The sequence below is a fragment of the Montipora capricornis genome, chromosome 10 (genome assembly GCF_036669925.1).
Source record: "Montipora capricornis isolate CH-2021 chromosome 10, ASM3666992v2, whole genome shotgun sequence".
Lineage (NCBI taxonomy): Eukaryota > Metazoa > Cnidaria > Anthozoa > Scleractinia > Acroporidae > Montipora > Montipora capricornis.
In genome coordinates, this window is record NC_090892.1 from 65,461,147 (window position 1) to 65,473,646 (window position 12,500).

The 12,500-nt window shown below is 38.9% G+C and overlaps 2 protein-coding genes across 5 annotated transcripts in view; both read right to left on the minus strand.

Moving 5' to 3' along the window:
• LOC138022325 (RAB11-binding protein RELCH homolog) overlaps positions 1-6,061 on the minus strand; it is a 51,779-nt gene extending 45,718 nt beyond the window's left edge. Inside the window, exon 1 of one of the 4 annotated variants that reach the window (XM_068869438.1) lies at positions 5,982-6,026. The gene's annotated coding sequence lies outside the window, so the exon portion shown is untranslated. Of the gene's footprint in view, positions 1-332; positions 404-2,609; positions 3,124-5,981 lie in introns of those variants that run through there. The other 3 variants (XM_068869436.1, XM_068869435.1, XM_068869437.1) reach the window with 3 other exon arrangements.
• Positions 6,062-6,506: 445 nt separating this feature from the next.
• LOC138022328 (RAB11-binding protein RELCH homolog) overlaps positions 6,507-12,500 on the minus strand; it is a 6,436-nt gene continuing 442 nt past the window's right edge. Inside the window, exons 2-9 of the mRNA XM_068869440.1 lie at positions 11,970-12,069; positions 11,087-11,169; positions 10,278-10,341; positions 9,970-10,111; positions 9,199-9,315; positions 8,125-8,213; positions 7,595-7,656; positions 6,507-7,508 (exon numbers count right to left, since the gene is read on the minus strand). Coding sequence (XP_068725541.1) covers positions 7,379-7,508; positions 7,595-7,656; positions 8,125-8,213; positions 9,199-9,315; positions 9,970-10,111; positions 10,278-10,341; positions 11,087-11,169; positions 11,970-12,069 — 787 coding nt within the window. The 3' untranslated portion in view covers positions 6,507-7,378. The remainder of the gene's footprint in view (positions 7,509-7,594; positions 7,657-8,124; positions 8,214-9,198; positions 9,316-9,969; positions 10,112-10,277; positions 10,342-11,086; positions 11,170-11,969; positions 12,070-12,500) is intronic.

Sequence of the window (12,500 nt, forward strand, 5' to 3'; positions counted from 1 at the left end):
ATCCGTAGAAAGCACATTTAATGCTGTAATTTTCTTATTATATATATAACCAGAATTAAATATAGACTTGGAATCAATATTTTTCCCTATGCCATGCCCTTAAATGCATGCAGAACAGCAAAAAATACAAGACCGATCAAGTGAGCGAGCCTAGTGTCAAAGCAAATTCGGTTTCCAGTCCTGTAACAAGAAGACAGAGAGCCTAAGTAAGCAAAATACTAAGAACGAAATCCTTTCGCTTGTCCCTAATCAATGTCAGATTCAATCATGTCATGGTTGCTCTTGCAGCGCTTCGCGCGGTGCAAAGAAAAATTTGGACTCTGTTGACTTACGCTGTTTATAGAAATGTTGAATGTTCCTCCTCTTTAAAATCATCTAACGGTAACTCCAGAGGAACAAAACGAGAAGTCGAAGCCAGGTTTCGAAACACAAAGTTCGAATGGGTGCTGATTTTAAGACTGCGCTTCTCGGAAGCTATTTGAATGCTTTGCTCCGATTGGCTGAGTAATTCTACTCTGGACGGTTATTGATTATATTTTTTCATATGTGAAGAATATGCTTTGGACGTATCTCTTTCTTCACCGCGTGAAATACAGCAAATATAGAATGCTATTTGCAAGGTTCATCATATAAAATTCTCGCTATCTCTAAAATAAAGATAGTTTACATAGTTTACTGTGATGTTCACGTTATCCAGTCTTACTATAATTTATCAGTTTTGAATCAGTCATCTGAACAAGAAAGATCTTGGTTAAATGTAGTGTGTTAATATCTTTCACATTTGCCCTGAAACGCGCTTAAAAGAGTAAAATCCTTCCAATTCTATTCATACTGAAATCTTATCAACTTTTGTATGCCGTTTTGTTTTTCTGCCGAACAAAATCGAGCTTATCGCGTCGATTTAGCTCGATTTCGTTCGGTAATCGAACTGAATCGAACTCACCGCAAATTTCCAGTTCGATTATGTTGAACTACCGATCGTAACGTACCAATCGAACATGACTACGAACAATTGAGTTCGATTGATTTTTGGTTCGGTTTTGTTCGATTCACTACGCTGCCGTAAAAAAATGCAATGCAAGTGAGATGTGGGATAAACCATGCCATATTTCACGGGAATGTTTTGCATAACTATGTTAACTTTTTTGCCATACCCAGCTGAGTGCGCGAAAGAAGAAATTTTCGGTGCCAAACCGATAAATAGATAGGAACTTTTTTCGGAGTTCTGATTTCTCGTGTTATACATTGTGACGAAATGTAAAAGGCGTAGCATGATAGCCAAAACTGGGGTGAAACATTAGGCGGTATATTTGGAAAAGCTTTGAATACAGTATAGACTAAATTTACACTCATGCCTTTATCGCATCAGAAATTAGAACAATTTAAATCCAATCGAATGTAAAAGGGGATAACCAGATTACACCGAAAAAAACCTCCAGTGGAGGAAGGTGAGCCTGAATATCAAACCCGAAATATAATGGAGGAAAGAAAAGCTCTTGCTAGTGAACTTACTAGACTAGTGAACCAATCATTTTTCTCTCAGTAAGCGCAATATTTGATCCTGGATTAGTTGCCAACATATATAAATTTTATATAATTCTGTTCATAATTTCCAGATTTTTACATTGTTCAGATCAACCAACTTGGATCAGTTTTGGCAAGCTAAAGAATAGCCCTTTTAATCCAGGGGACATTTAAAATTAAGTGGACTAAGTCTCATATGTTAAATTTAAATTATACCAGACAGCGTTTAAAAACACTGTCTGGTGTAACTTGAGTTAAAACGCATCGGGTAAAAAAGAACTAGCTCCCGTAAAAAACAAGTGAGTTCACCAAATTCAAAAAGGTTAACGCAAAAGAAAAGCATTTGAAGAAGCTGTACATGTTAAGCACAGTGAGGTGGACATGAACGAAGCGCCGAGCTTGTGCTCATCGTGAGAGTCAATAAGTGCACAATTCTTTTCAGTATATGATAGCGTCCATGTTTGTTTTTTTTTTTTGCAATAGAGACGGTTAACATCTGAGACATCTGAACATCGCTAGACATTAAGGGTGCGTTCGATTGACCGTATTCCGGAATAGGAATACATGAAATAGAAGATAGAAATCCTTCGCTTTTACGTAGATTCACATTAAAATTGTCAAACACCTGCTAAAATGCTATTTTAAAGATATCTTTATTATCCTTGTTGCTTCAAAACACGAAAAATACCGTTTTAAATCAAGTCTCTACGTATTCTTATTCCGGAATAGACTCTCTCTCGTTTTACACTCTTTACACGATAAAGACGCGTCAAGGCATGATTTTTGTGTCTCTCATTAAAAGAAATCGGCCATTTTCGCTTTTCATAACGATGACTGATTTTTTGTTGTTCTTATTGTAAGTGCATGGCAGAACCGTGAAGCATTGCAAAGAAACGGACAGCAATTTCTCAGTTATTGATCCCTGGAGACGGGTACAGTGACAAAGCCGTTAAATTAGATAATCAGATTTCCTCGGCTAATTCTAGAGCGACCCCTACAGCTGTAACTTTGGATAAACGTTCGCTGATTACCGATTTTAACCCATCCAGTAGTAACTCATTGTGAGATAAGAGCTTTGATCTTACCCAAAGGCCGATGAAGTCCAAGTGATCCTGGATTCTCCTTTCTTCAATGTTTATATAGATTTTATGAAAGAACATAGGCACTGTTTTTGTTAAAGGTGTTGCGGTTTGAGGCGCGGGATTGCGGAAAATTAATTCAGTTTATAAAAGAACGAGGCATGATACAACGTGCTCTCAGTTGAGGTAAAAGTGAGTTACGAAGGTATCAGTGGTTTTCTGCAATCCTTCGCTTTTATGGTGTTTCTCATTCTGATCAGAGGCTCAAATAATACTGAATTGTTAATTTTAAAAGCGACGAACGTTAATGGTAACAGCAGGCTCGTGAATGGACAAACGGTGAATATTAAAATGAGTTGCTGACACTTAAAAGGCTAAAAAATATATAGGAAATTAGTGAAATTTCTCTACGCTTGTATTAATGGTGAGCAATTTAGAATGGTTTCAAATTCCACACTATCGGTTAAAAAGACCTCTTAGCCTAAGCCAAACGTTCGTAAGTCCCCTTTCTTCCATTTTAATCGCCACTGATAGCATTATACTACGGGCGGAAAACATCTTATGTTGGTTTGCTGTTTTTTATTCTCTCGTGTTTGAATTTTGATCGCACGAAATCGCAAAAAGAATCTTTAGTTGTTGATGCTTTTTCTTTATTTGTTTCCTTTCTTTTTTAATGACTGAATAATTAGGGATTGCGAGGCTCTCAAATCGGGACAACCCTTAAACCCGGAATCCGGAATCCGGAATCACAGGTCATTGTTTTACCAATACATAGAGTAAAAACTATCCTAAACATTGATAAAAGCTAACCTTAGGCCTAAAAACGTTTTTTTAGGCCTAATTAGGCCTAAGGTTAGCTTTTATGAATGTTTAGGATAGTTTTTACTCTCTGTGTTGGTAAAACAATGACCTGTGATTCCGGATTCCGGATTCCAGATTTTAGGGTTGCCCCTCAAATCGACCGAAGTAAACAATACAGAACCTTTCACTGAGAGGTGTTATACTGCCTGTCTGAAATCCGCCAGAAAAGCTAAACAAACTCTAAGCTTTGTTGTCATTAACCAGGTAAAAGCGAGACTTTCGTGCAACCCTAAAAGCATTAATTAACGATCTTTTGCCGTGTCAGTTCCTTCTTCCTGACAAACGACTTTGCATTTACGGTTTCGAAAATAACGGTCACAATCATTATCAATCGAAAAAAATCTGACAGACGCTTCTGTCATAAAGCTATTAATACCCACGATTTTCACTCAGGTGACAATCAAGTACAGCGCAATCAAGTTAAATTAAACAAAAGGTCGACTTTCCGGCGACTGTTTAAATTCCGCCCTTTCGGGCTTCGGTCAGTGAAATGAATCGGCACCATTTCTTTCCCCAAAATGGAACCCTGTGAAGATCTGGCTAAACTTCAGAATACCCCGCCACTTATTTGCATTTCATTGAATAAGAGTAAGCTCTATTGTCTCGTTCTTCAAAAGATGCCGCATAGGGATTTATATCTGCCTGTACCCTGTAACTACTGGGTTTCGCTCTCAAGTGATTTTAAGTAAGCGTACATCCATCATTGTCGTTGTCATTTTACATTGGATCATATTTAGTTTTGGGCGCTCGAAGTGAGACATACACTGCTTGCGTTTACATTTATTTGTCTTCGTCATTTCCTTCGTTGATTACTAAAACCGGATCCTTCACCAGGATTTTGGTCAAGTTTGTTTGTTGTTTGTTAATTATTTGTTTAAGCAGGTTGAAGGTTTGGCAGCTATTCAGCTGATGTGGACCTGCTATACCCACCCACCCATAACAGAGGACAGCCACAACACCGGGAACTTCATCCCCTAAGGATGGAACTTCATCCATCCTTGGTTGCACAGAAAACACAATCACACACATAATGCCATCAAACAGCCTTTGCATATCGCATTACCTTTTTTATGCGCAGAAGAAATTTCACGGAATTTCATAAACGGAAAATAGCTTCGCCCACCACTTTTCTAGGACCCGGACCATAACATACATTATTTTTGGAACACCAACAGACAGTTCCCTCAACCCACGAGCACACCAGGTTGGTAGGGGACTGTTTGGGTGTCCATATATCAATTTTTAACTTCAAATTCTATTTTTTAAACTACACATCAAATCTTAACTATTTCTTATTTCTCCAAATTTTACTACTCCTTTGAGAAAAACTATCTCCTCACAAACATACCGAAAAATCACCAAAAAAATTACAAAACACCCCAAAACATTGATTTGTGTTTTGAGCATAGGGTTTTTGTATTGCTTGAAACGCAAACGAGATATTTCCATTGAGCCGATTTTAAGCGGCGTGAAAACGGCTTTCAGGTGTAACTCCACCTTAAAAGGAAAGTATGCTATTCAGCATCAGTGTCGAAAGTTAAGCGTTTGATCTGAATCGTAACTTTGTAAGTTACATTCATTATTATCCAAGCCTGAGGTGTCTGATGTCTTCATGAAATAATTGCAATCCTAGAATGAAACGAGTTGAGACTTTTTTTGCATTTTTGGAAGTTTTTGACCATAATTTGAAAAGAAGGTCAACTTGCCCCTTCCACAACAGCACTCAAACTAAAATGTTGTTTAGGAAGAATAGCAATAAAACTACAACCGTGTCTCAACATTTTTTTTAGGGAGTTGGAGCAGAACTAAAAGATTTACTTACGCCACTGAATTTTTTTAGATATGGACAAGAACGAAAAATGAAACAAGCAATTCGGATTTCTCCAGGAAGCTGGATTCTGATTGCATGGCATTTACTTAGCTTGCGAGTTAGTATCCTGCACGAAACGATTTGGAAATTCCAGAAACGCAATACAAAAAACTAGAAGAGGATTTCCAATTTGAAATTATTCTTTACAGCCTTAAAACTCTTAGTTAATTTTTTGGTAATGAACTTCAACTTTAATTCTCGCCGCTTGAAAGACGATAGACCCATAGAGGTGTTGGAATTGTTTGATTGCTCTTACGTGAATAAGACTCAGTCAAACGGCTTTAACATGTGGTTCAACATCCGCTCGATTTGAAACCGCTTGGCCCCTCTCCCCTCTATCAACCGTGTTGAAACATGTTGAATCGAAGTTGACTCGGTGTTGAATGAGTTTAAAAGCGTTTTAACTTTGCTTCAACAACCATTCAACATTCCTTTTGTTTTCGCGAATGTTGAAATATCAGCCTGCTAGGCAACGGCGACACTAGAAAATTCTTTAACGTGAGGAATAAATCTGCAGTACTTTCGATGTCATCACCATTGAAAAAAAACTTGTACTGGTCACATTATACCCATAGCGAGGGACATTTATTAAATGGGGAAGGCTGGTCTTACGCCAAAATTAAAAGGCAACTTTACCATGCTCTTACCGTTCGAAAACGCGTTAACAGCTGCCTCTTGCACTCGCTCTCAGTCTGTAGAACTTTGACGAGTAGCGTAGCTGTTTTTTTATGCCCAGCGAAAGTTTCCCTTTCCACGTAAGTGCATTTCCGTAAGTACACAACCTTTCTCGGCTTTCTTCGAAGTTGAAATGTTACGTATTTCGTTGTGCATTTACCGAGCCCTTGAGCATCGGGAAAGTTTACTTAGCAAAGCACTTAATAAAAAGCAATACTTGCCCTGGGCTGCGCCTCGAGCCAAATATTCTATATTTTCGTCTTCTCTAACTGTACGCATTAAGACTCAAGATACACGCGTTTTACCATTAATTGATCACTAGTTCCCAATTTAATGTGACACACTTTCTGTGCAATTGTTACAATACAAATTCTTTTTTTGTTATAAATACCATACGTACTCTGTTCATTGAAAGTTATAAAATTCGCAAAAATAACAGGGAAATCTAATGCTTGTATGTGAACTCTGATTTAAGTTCAAAAACACACCACTTCCACTTTTAAAAACAAGGTACATTACATTTATTGTCTCCGCGTAGAATTCTAAATATTTACAGCCACGGGAAATTGCTTCGTTTTTTTCCGTTGACGTATGTCACCTAAGTAAAACTTCTTTTTCATTGAAGACACGTAAAATTTATTTTCTTTTTAACTTGACAAACTTTCTTGTCGGCTGGGTTACAAAGTATGGACATTTTTCCACGCTTAATTCGCATTTTTTTCCTTAATGTGTTCTTCTTGAGGGGACTCTGCTGAAAGCATGAACATTTTACGTTATTTAATATAAGTAGTGTCGAATATTACAAACAGCGATTACAAGATTGTGCTGCATTTACAATTTAGCGAGGATTAGCCCTAGATGCCCCTCCATTCAGGTTTTTCACGCGCCGTATTTTGGGTATCATGAGCCCAGAACTAGGAGCGTACAATTCAAATTCAATTTAGAAAACAATCCTAAGAAAATACGCGTGCTGATTGGTTAAAAATCGTGTTTCTATAACTCGATGGAGACATCAAATCAATTGAGACATGAAATCAATTGAGAATGGTCACTCGTGCAAGCGAAATCGTATTTGAGAACTCGTCTAAAAATAGCTTGAACTGTGAAAATGCCAATCCGTAGACCTCGTATTGGAGTTGTATTCTCCTGATTACGGGCTCCTGGTGTATCTACACTAATTCTGCATGTATCCTTCGTTTCAAAAAAAGAAATTTTGCAATTGCAATTGAATTTTTTCTAACACGCTACACTATGGGACCGAAAATATTTCGCGCCTTTTTCGAGGCTCCGAATTCTTTTTTTGGTCGGAAAGAGACCGAATACTCAGGACATCCTATTTATGCATTGTTGCCATGGTTGCAATGCCAACTCACGAATCGAACCGATCTTTCTTTTTGAAAATGTCTGCCATTTTTGGTCGCGGAGCATCTTTTAATCGATGAAATCCGCTTATAAAGGTGCTCTTGATTTCCTGCCCAATCTTGCTGCCAGCAGGAAAACTGTAAATTAAAAAAAAGGACAGGAAATTCAATTAAACATGCAATCATTTCGGAAATAACAAAAACCAATGAAGAGGCGCATTTACTTTGCAAAGGACTTCTGGTCTACTTTAGTTTCGCATTCCCTGAGAAGGACAAGAACAGTTTCCTGAAAGAAAAAAAAAACAAAGTTGAGGTTGGAGCTGGTTTTACTGAGACCAAGGGCTTGGACTAACAACAAAAGTGACGACTTAATTGCTGTAACTCAACAGTGTGTACGAAAGAACAACCATGCATGGCTCAAGTACCCCGTGTGAGAGGAACCTTCAATAGGCCATTTTCAAAATATCAAATATTCAGCTTCATCATGAGGCAGTGAAGACAAAACAATAGAAACATGTTGGAATGAATGTGAAACATATTTTAAATATCATCCACTTTCCTTTGTATTTGTCCTCTAAACCTCTCCTTCAAGCTGAATTTTAACATACAGAAGAAAAAGAAAGCCTATTCGCTTCACCTTAAGTGAAAGCCACAGTGTGGTTGGCCTGTCCTAACCAAGAGCAGTTTTTCATATTTCGAGGTGCCGCTCAATATACTATGAAAAACCGTCTCATTTCTCTCGACCTGTGCGTACCTCACTATCTGGCGCAAGTGTCTCAATGTCTTGTTTGACTGCCCGCAGTCCTGAGATGATATAGTCATTTATTACGTCTACAGAAATAACTTCACTTGGTTAAGGAAAACAATACCAACTCAGAGAAGCTACTTACAATCCACAAAAAGAAAGAGAAATAAACATTCAATTCGGCAACAAAATTAAACAGTTTAACGGTTAAAATAACTTAGGGATTATTCGCACTTAATAGAAGAAAGCGAAACACGCACACCGGTGGCTCAGTTGGTTGAGCATCGGGCTGCCATGCGGGAGGTCGTGAGTTCGACTCCGGCCGGACCAACACTCAGGGTCTTAAAATAACTGAGGAGAAAGTGCTGCCTTTGTAATTACATCCGCAAATGGTTAGACTCTAGTCTTCTCGGATAAGGACTATAAACCGTAGGCCCCGTCTCACAACCCTTCAATGTTCACAACCCAGTGGGACGTAAAAGAACCCACACACTATTCGTCAAGAGTAGGGCATGGAGCTCCCGGTCTTGTGGTCAGGCCCCATTTCATTCATTCATGTGCTGGGTGAGATCCCTAATGGACTGATAGCGGCTGCCAGCGGCTCCTATATATGCTGATGTCCGATCTCACCCATAGATCACTTGCTTGTAAAGCGCATTTGAATATGTTAATAGAAAATGCGCTATATAAATTCATTACCATTACCATTGCGGAGCTACCGCTACGCTACCGTTAGAATGCGAGCAGCTTCGCGTGACATTTATTTCGGGCGCGAACGATCGGTTCTCGCATCCGCTCCTTTGCGCCCGAAATAAACGTCGCGCGAAACTCCACTGCAGAAGTTGCCTGCAGGCTACGTTACGGTTTGCTTCCTCAAGGCTTTCAGAGTGTGGATGCGGCCAAAATTGTTCCGGATCTAAAGATACAGTGAGCTCTCTTGCAACCGGCTTCCCTGGACGCCTGGAAAAGGCAACAGGCAACGCTAACGCGAAACGCAACAAACTCTCAACCGTAAACGTACGAACTCATTCTGTAATGATTATTACAGTTTCGCAATGGCACAGGTAAGATGTAAAAGGATACAGCAACACGTTAGCGACACGTAAGCTTCCATTAACTCGAGTGCAATCTCCATCCGTCTGTTGTCATTTTGTAATTGGTTGTTTATCGTCGCCATGACCACCAATCGAGGCAAGAGAACTTTAGAAAAGATCAAGTAAGTGTTAGTGGAAGACATCCTCGATCAGAAACAAAAAGGATTGATACCCAAAGAAAGGAAAGAGCGCCAGAATACCTCCTTCAAATTAATCTTTGGAGTTTATGGTTATCGATTAAATCTTTAAATTACCGATGAACTGGTCTTTTTCTAAGTTTGGTCAACACGAAGTCAAAGAACCTAAAATCAAGAGTTGGACCATGCTCATGACAAAGAAAATGATACAAATGCTTAAGATACAGAATCTTTAATTTAAGGTCTGACTAACGATATTTAAAACCTCATTTATATGTCTTTGTAGAACTTGTTCCACAATTTTGTTGCAACGCAGGTTACACACAAAACTTGCAAAGTGTAAAATCGCCTCAGGCAGGTCCCTAAGTCGTCCTCACAAAACCAACAAGGAAGGCCTGGAAGCGAGTCCGTATTCGCGAAAACAACTGAACGACTACATGGCAATGATTGCGTAAGTATCGGACAAACAATAAAGAAATGATGTGTGTTTACAAGACACAGGTATATACTGACAAAGTGTTTCCTAATTGTTTTATACGCAGTGTTTAACTGGAATTATGGAAAGGGAAAAATGGTGAGATAAATCAGTGTATAATAAAACGGACGTCCTCAAACTGTTGTACCTTCGTCTCTAAAATGCGGTTCTGCATGAGGGGCAACTTTGCCAAAAGTTCTAATCATTGTAGTTTGTAGTTCGTGTTGATCTTTGTATTGAGGGTCCGGCTCAAGAAATGATTGGAATTGCACGTACACTTTCTCTAAAATCTGCAAAAAAATAAAATAATAATAATAATAATAATAATGAATAACATTACTCAGACTAAATTATTATCTTTTTACTTGTCATTGCATCTGCGCAACTTTTTCCTTAACTGACATGATCAATCATTCTAATCTCGATACTAATTTTTCCACACAACGCCCTTCTTACCGTTTTATCAGTGACATTTTCAACTATTGAGGCGAAAGCGGGAATGGAGGCTGTCCGTACTGACCTATCAATGACCACAATGTAGAAAAATAAGTCTATATGTTATTACCTCTCTCGGTCATTCGGCCAATGTTTGGGATCGTTTTCTAAAAAACGTAGCTGAGCATGGTGACGTTGTGTGGACGTTCTCGTCAAAACTATGTTAGAATTTCATTAGCAAAGGAAAAGAAAGCACATTGTTCTAAAATACACGCCGCATGTGCAGGCCACAAAAACAGGATTACTTTCTTCAGTGGTGGACAAGTCACTACGATCCAACAAGATTTGTACAAAGATCTAAGTATTACCTTACGTAACCCTAAGCAAAAGCGTGTATCCACTGTTATACCGCTTTTGCAGGAGCAACGGGAGAGCGGACGCTGTTCTCTCAACTCACTCAAAAGCGTTTCCTCTGTCTTTGAAGTTATCGTTAACTTCATTGTTGCTGAAACTTCCTCATGCTTATTTATTAGCTCCCTTCCCATGGATCCGTAGATCAGACCGCGACAGCGGGACCACGAAGTCTTTGTGAACTCCTTGTGCAAGGATTCATAGTGCCCAGCAGGGTTGTGCTTATCTACGCAAACTTCTCAAGCGCAAACAATGTCAGAACATGGAATATACCTTGCAACCAAACTTAACTCTGGCTTCTTTGAATTTTCTTCAGCTTTGATCTCAACTTCTAAAAGTCGAAATAACATTTGAAGACTTGCCCTTTCGTAAAATCTGTGTAAATTATAGTTTGGCCGGATGTTTACCTAAGAACTTACATTTGCGCATCTGAAGAAAGTGTGACTAGAGCTGGTAGCACCTGCCTGCTAATTAAGTCCAAATCGACACCTTTTATTAAAACCTGAAAGCGAAGATGCCAGGAGTGAAGGTAAACGTCATATACCATTTATGTGACGACTAATTTACCACCAAGACCAGAAAGCTTAGGGGCGGGAAGGGAGGGGGAGGGGGTGGGGGCTATTGTCGGGCAAATTTGACAAATTGTTGTTATTCAAATGATGTTTGGAAAATGTGGATACTATTTAAATTTCTCAAGAGGCCAATATTCTCACTAAGCCCTCTAGTCTTGTTAGTAGTTGATAGGTTGTTTTCACGTTAAGAGGATGCACTTCCTGTCATTTCACCTTAGAATGTTAATGCAGTACTTTTTGAGGGCAAGTGGTGCTGTAAAGATGGTAAAAAAGGTGGGGCGAGAACTCCTCAGGGGCAAAAATGTCCTCTTAGAACTTGGAATGGTTTAGCCTTCCCGACTAACAGTAGCCATTTACCAGTTTCTTTCTTTGACTTAACTAACTCCTTAACTTACTTAAGTCATGATCAAAGCCTAAATGAAGATATTCCTCACCCCGCTGACAGATTTGGAAGACTGGGCTTAAAGCAGATATGAGCTGCATAAAAACATCCGTATTTACGAGCAAAGCCATTTTCGAGACAGAAGGGTGGGAAAAGCGCAGGATAAACGTGGAAGAAGGAAACTTGGTGCCCGTCAAACAATCATTCAAACCTTTAGGAGCGACATTTGCAGCTGGTAATGTAATGCAAGAATTGGGTTTATAAACTCTTATGAGCCATTTGAACTACGCCGCCATCATCGCTTCGATGGCAAAGCAACATCAACATTAAACGAGATACGGGACTTACAGTAAATAACGGAGCTGCTGAGCAACGAACCGCAGGATCGGCATGTAAAACAATTTGCCACAAAACACCAATCAGAACTTGATGATATCGGTTGGACGCACTGCAACAACAATGGCCACAATAAACATTGTATAAAGAAAATGTTTACAGTTCGAATGGACCGTCTTTACGAGCCATTTTGTTTCCAATAAACTTTAGGACTTCAAAGAGTAGCACGTACCCTGTAAAGGCATTGAGAGCAAGTACATTCTGTAAACATAAAATATGGTGCATATATCGTAGAACAGCACTTTCAAAACAACTCCAAATTCACGTTAAAGAGTGATTTTCAAATGGAAAAAATTGTGAGTTGAGTAGCTTCATGTCAATTATTCACAAACTCAAGTTTATTCTTATCAGAAAACCAAAACCAAAGCTTTGAACTGAAGACTAAAAAACATCTGCAACTGGTAAGAAAGTTATGGAATTGAAATCACTTATAAACTTGCACACATTTCAGGCATCCTATTGAAAATCAGTTGCGATATAAGA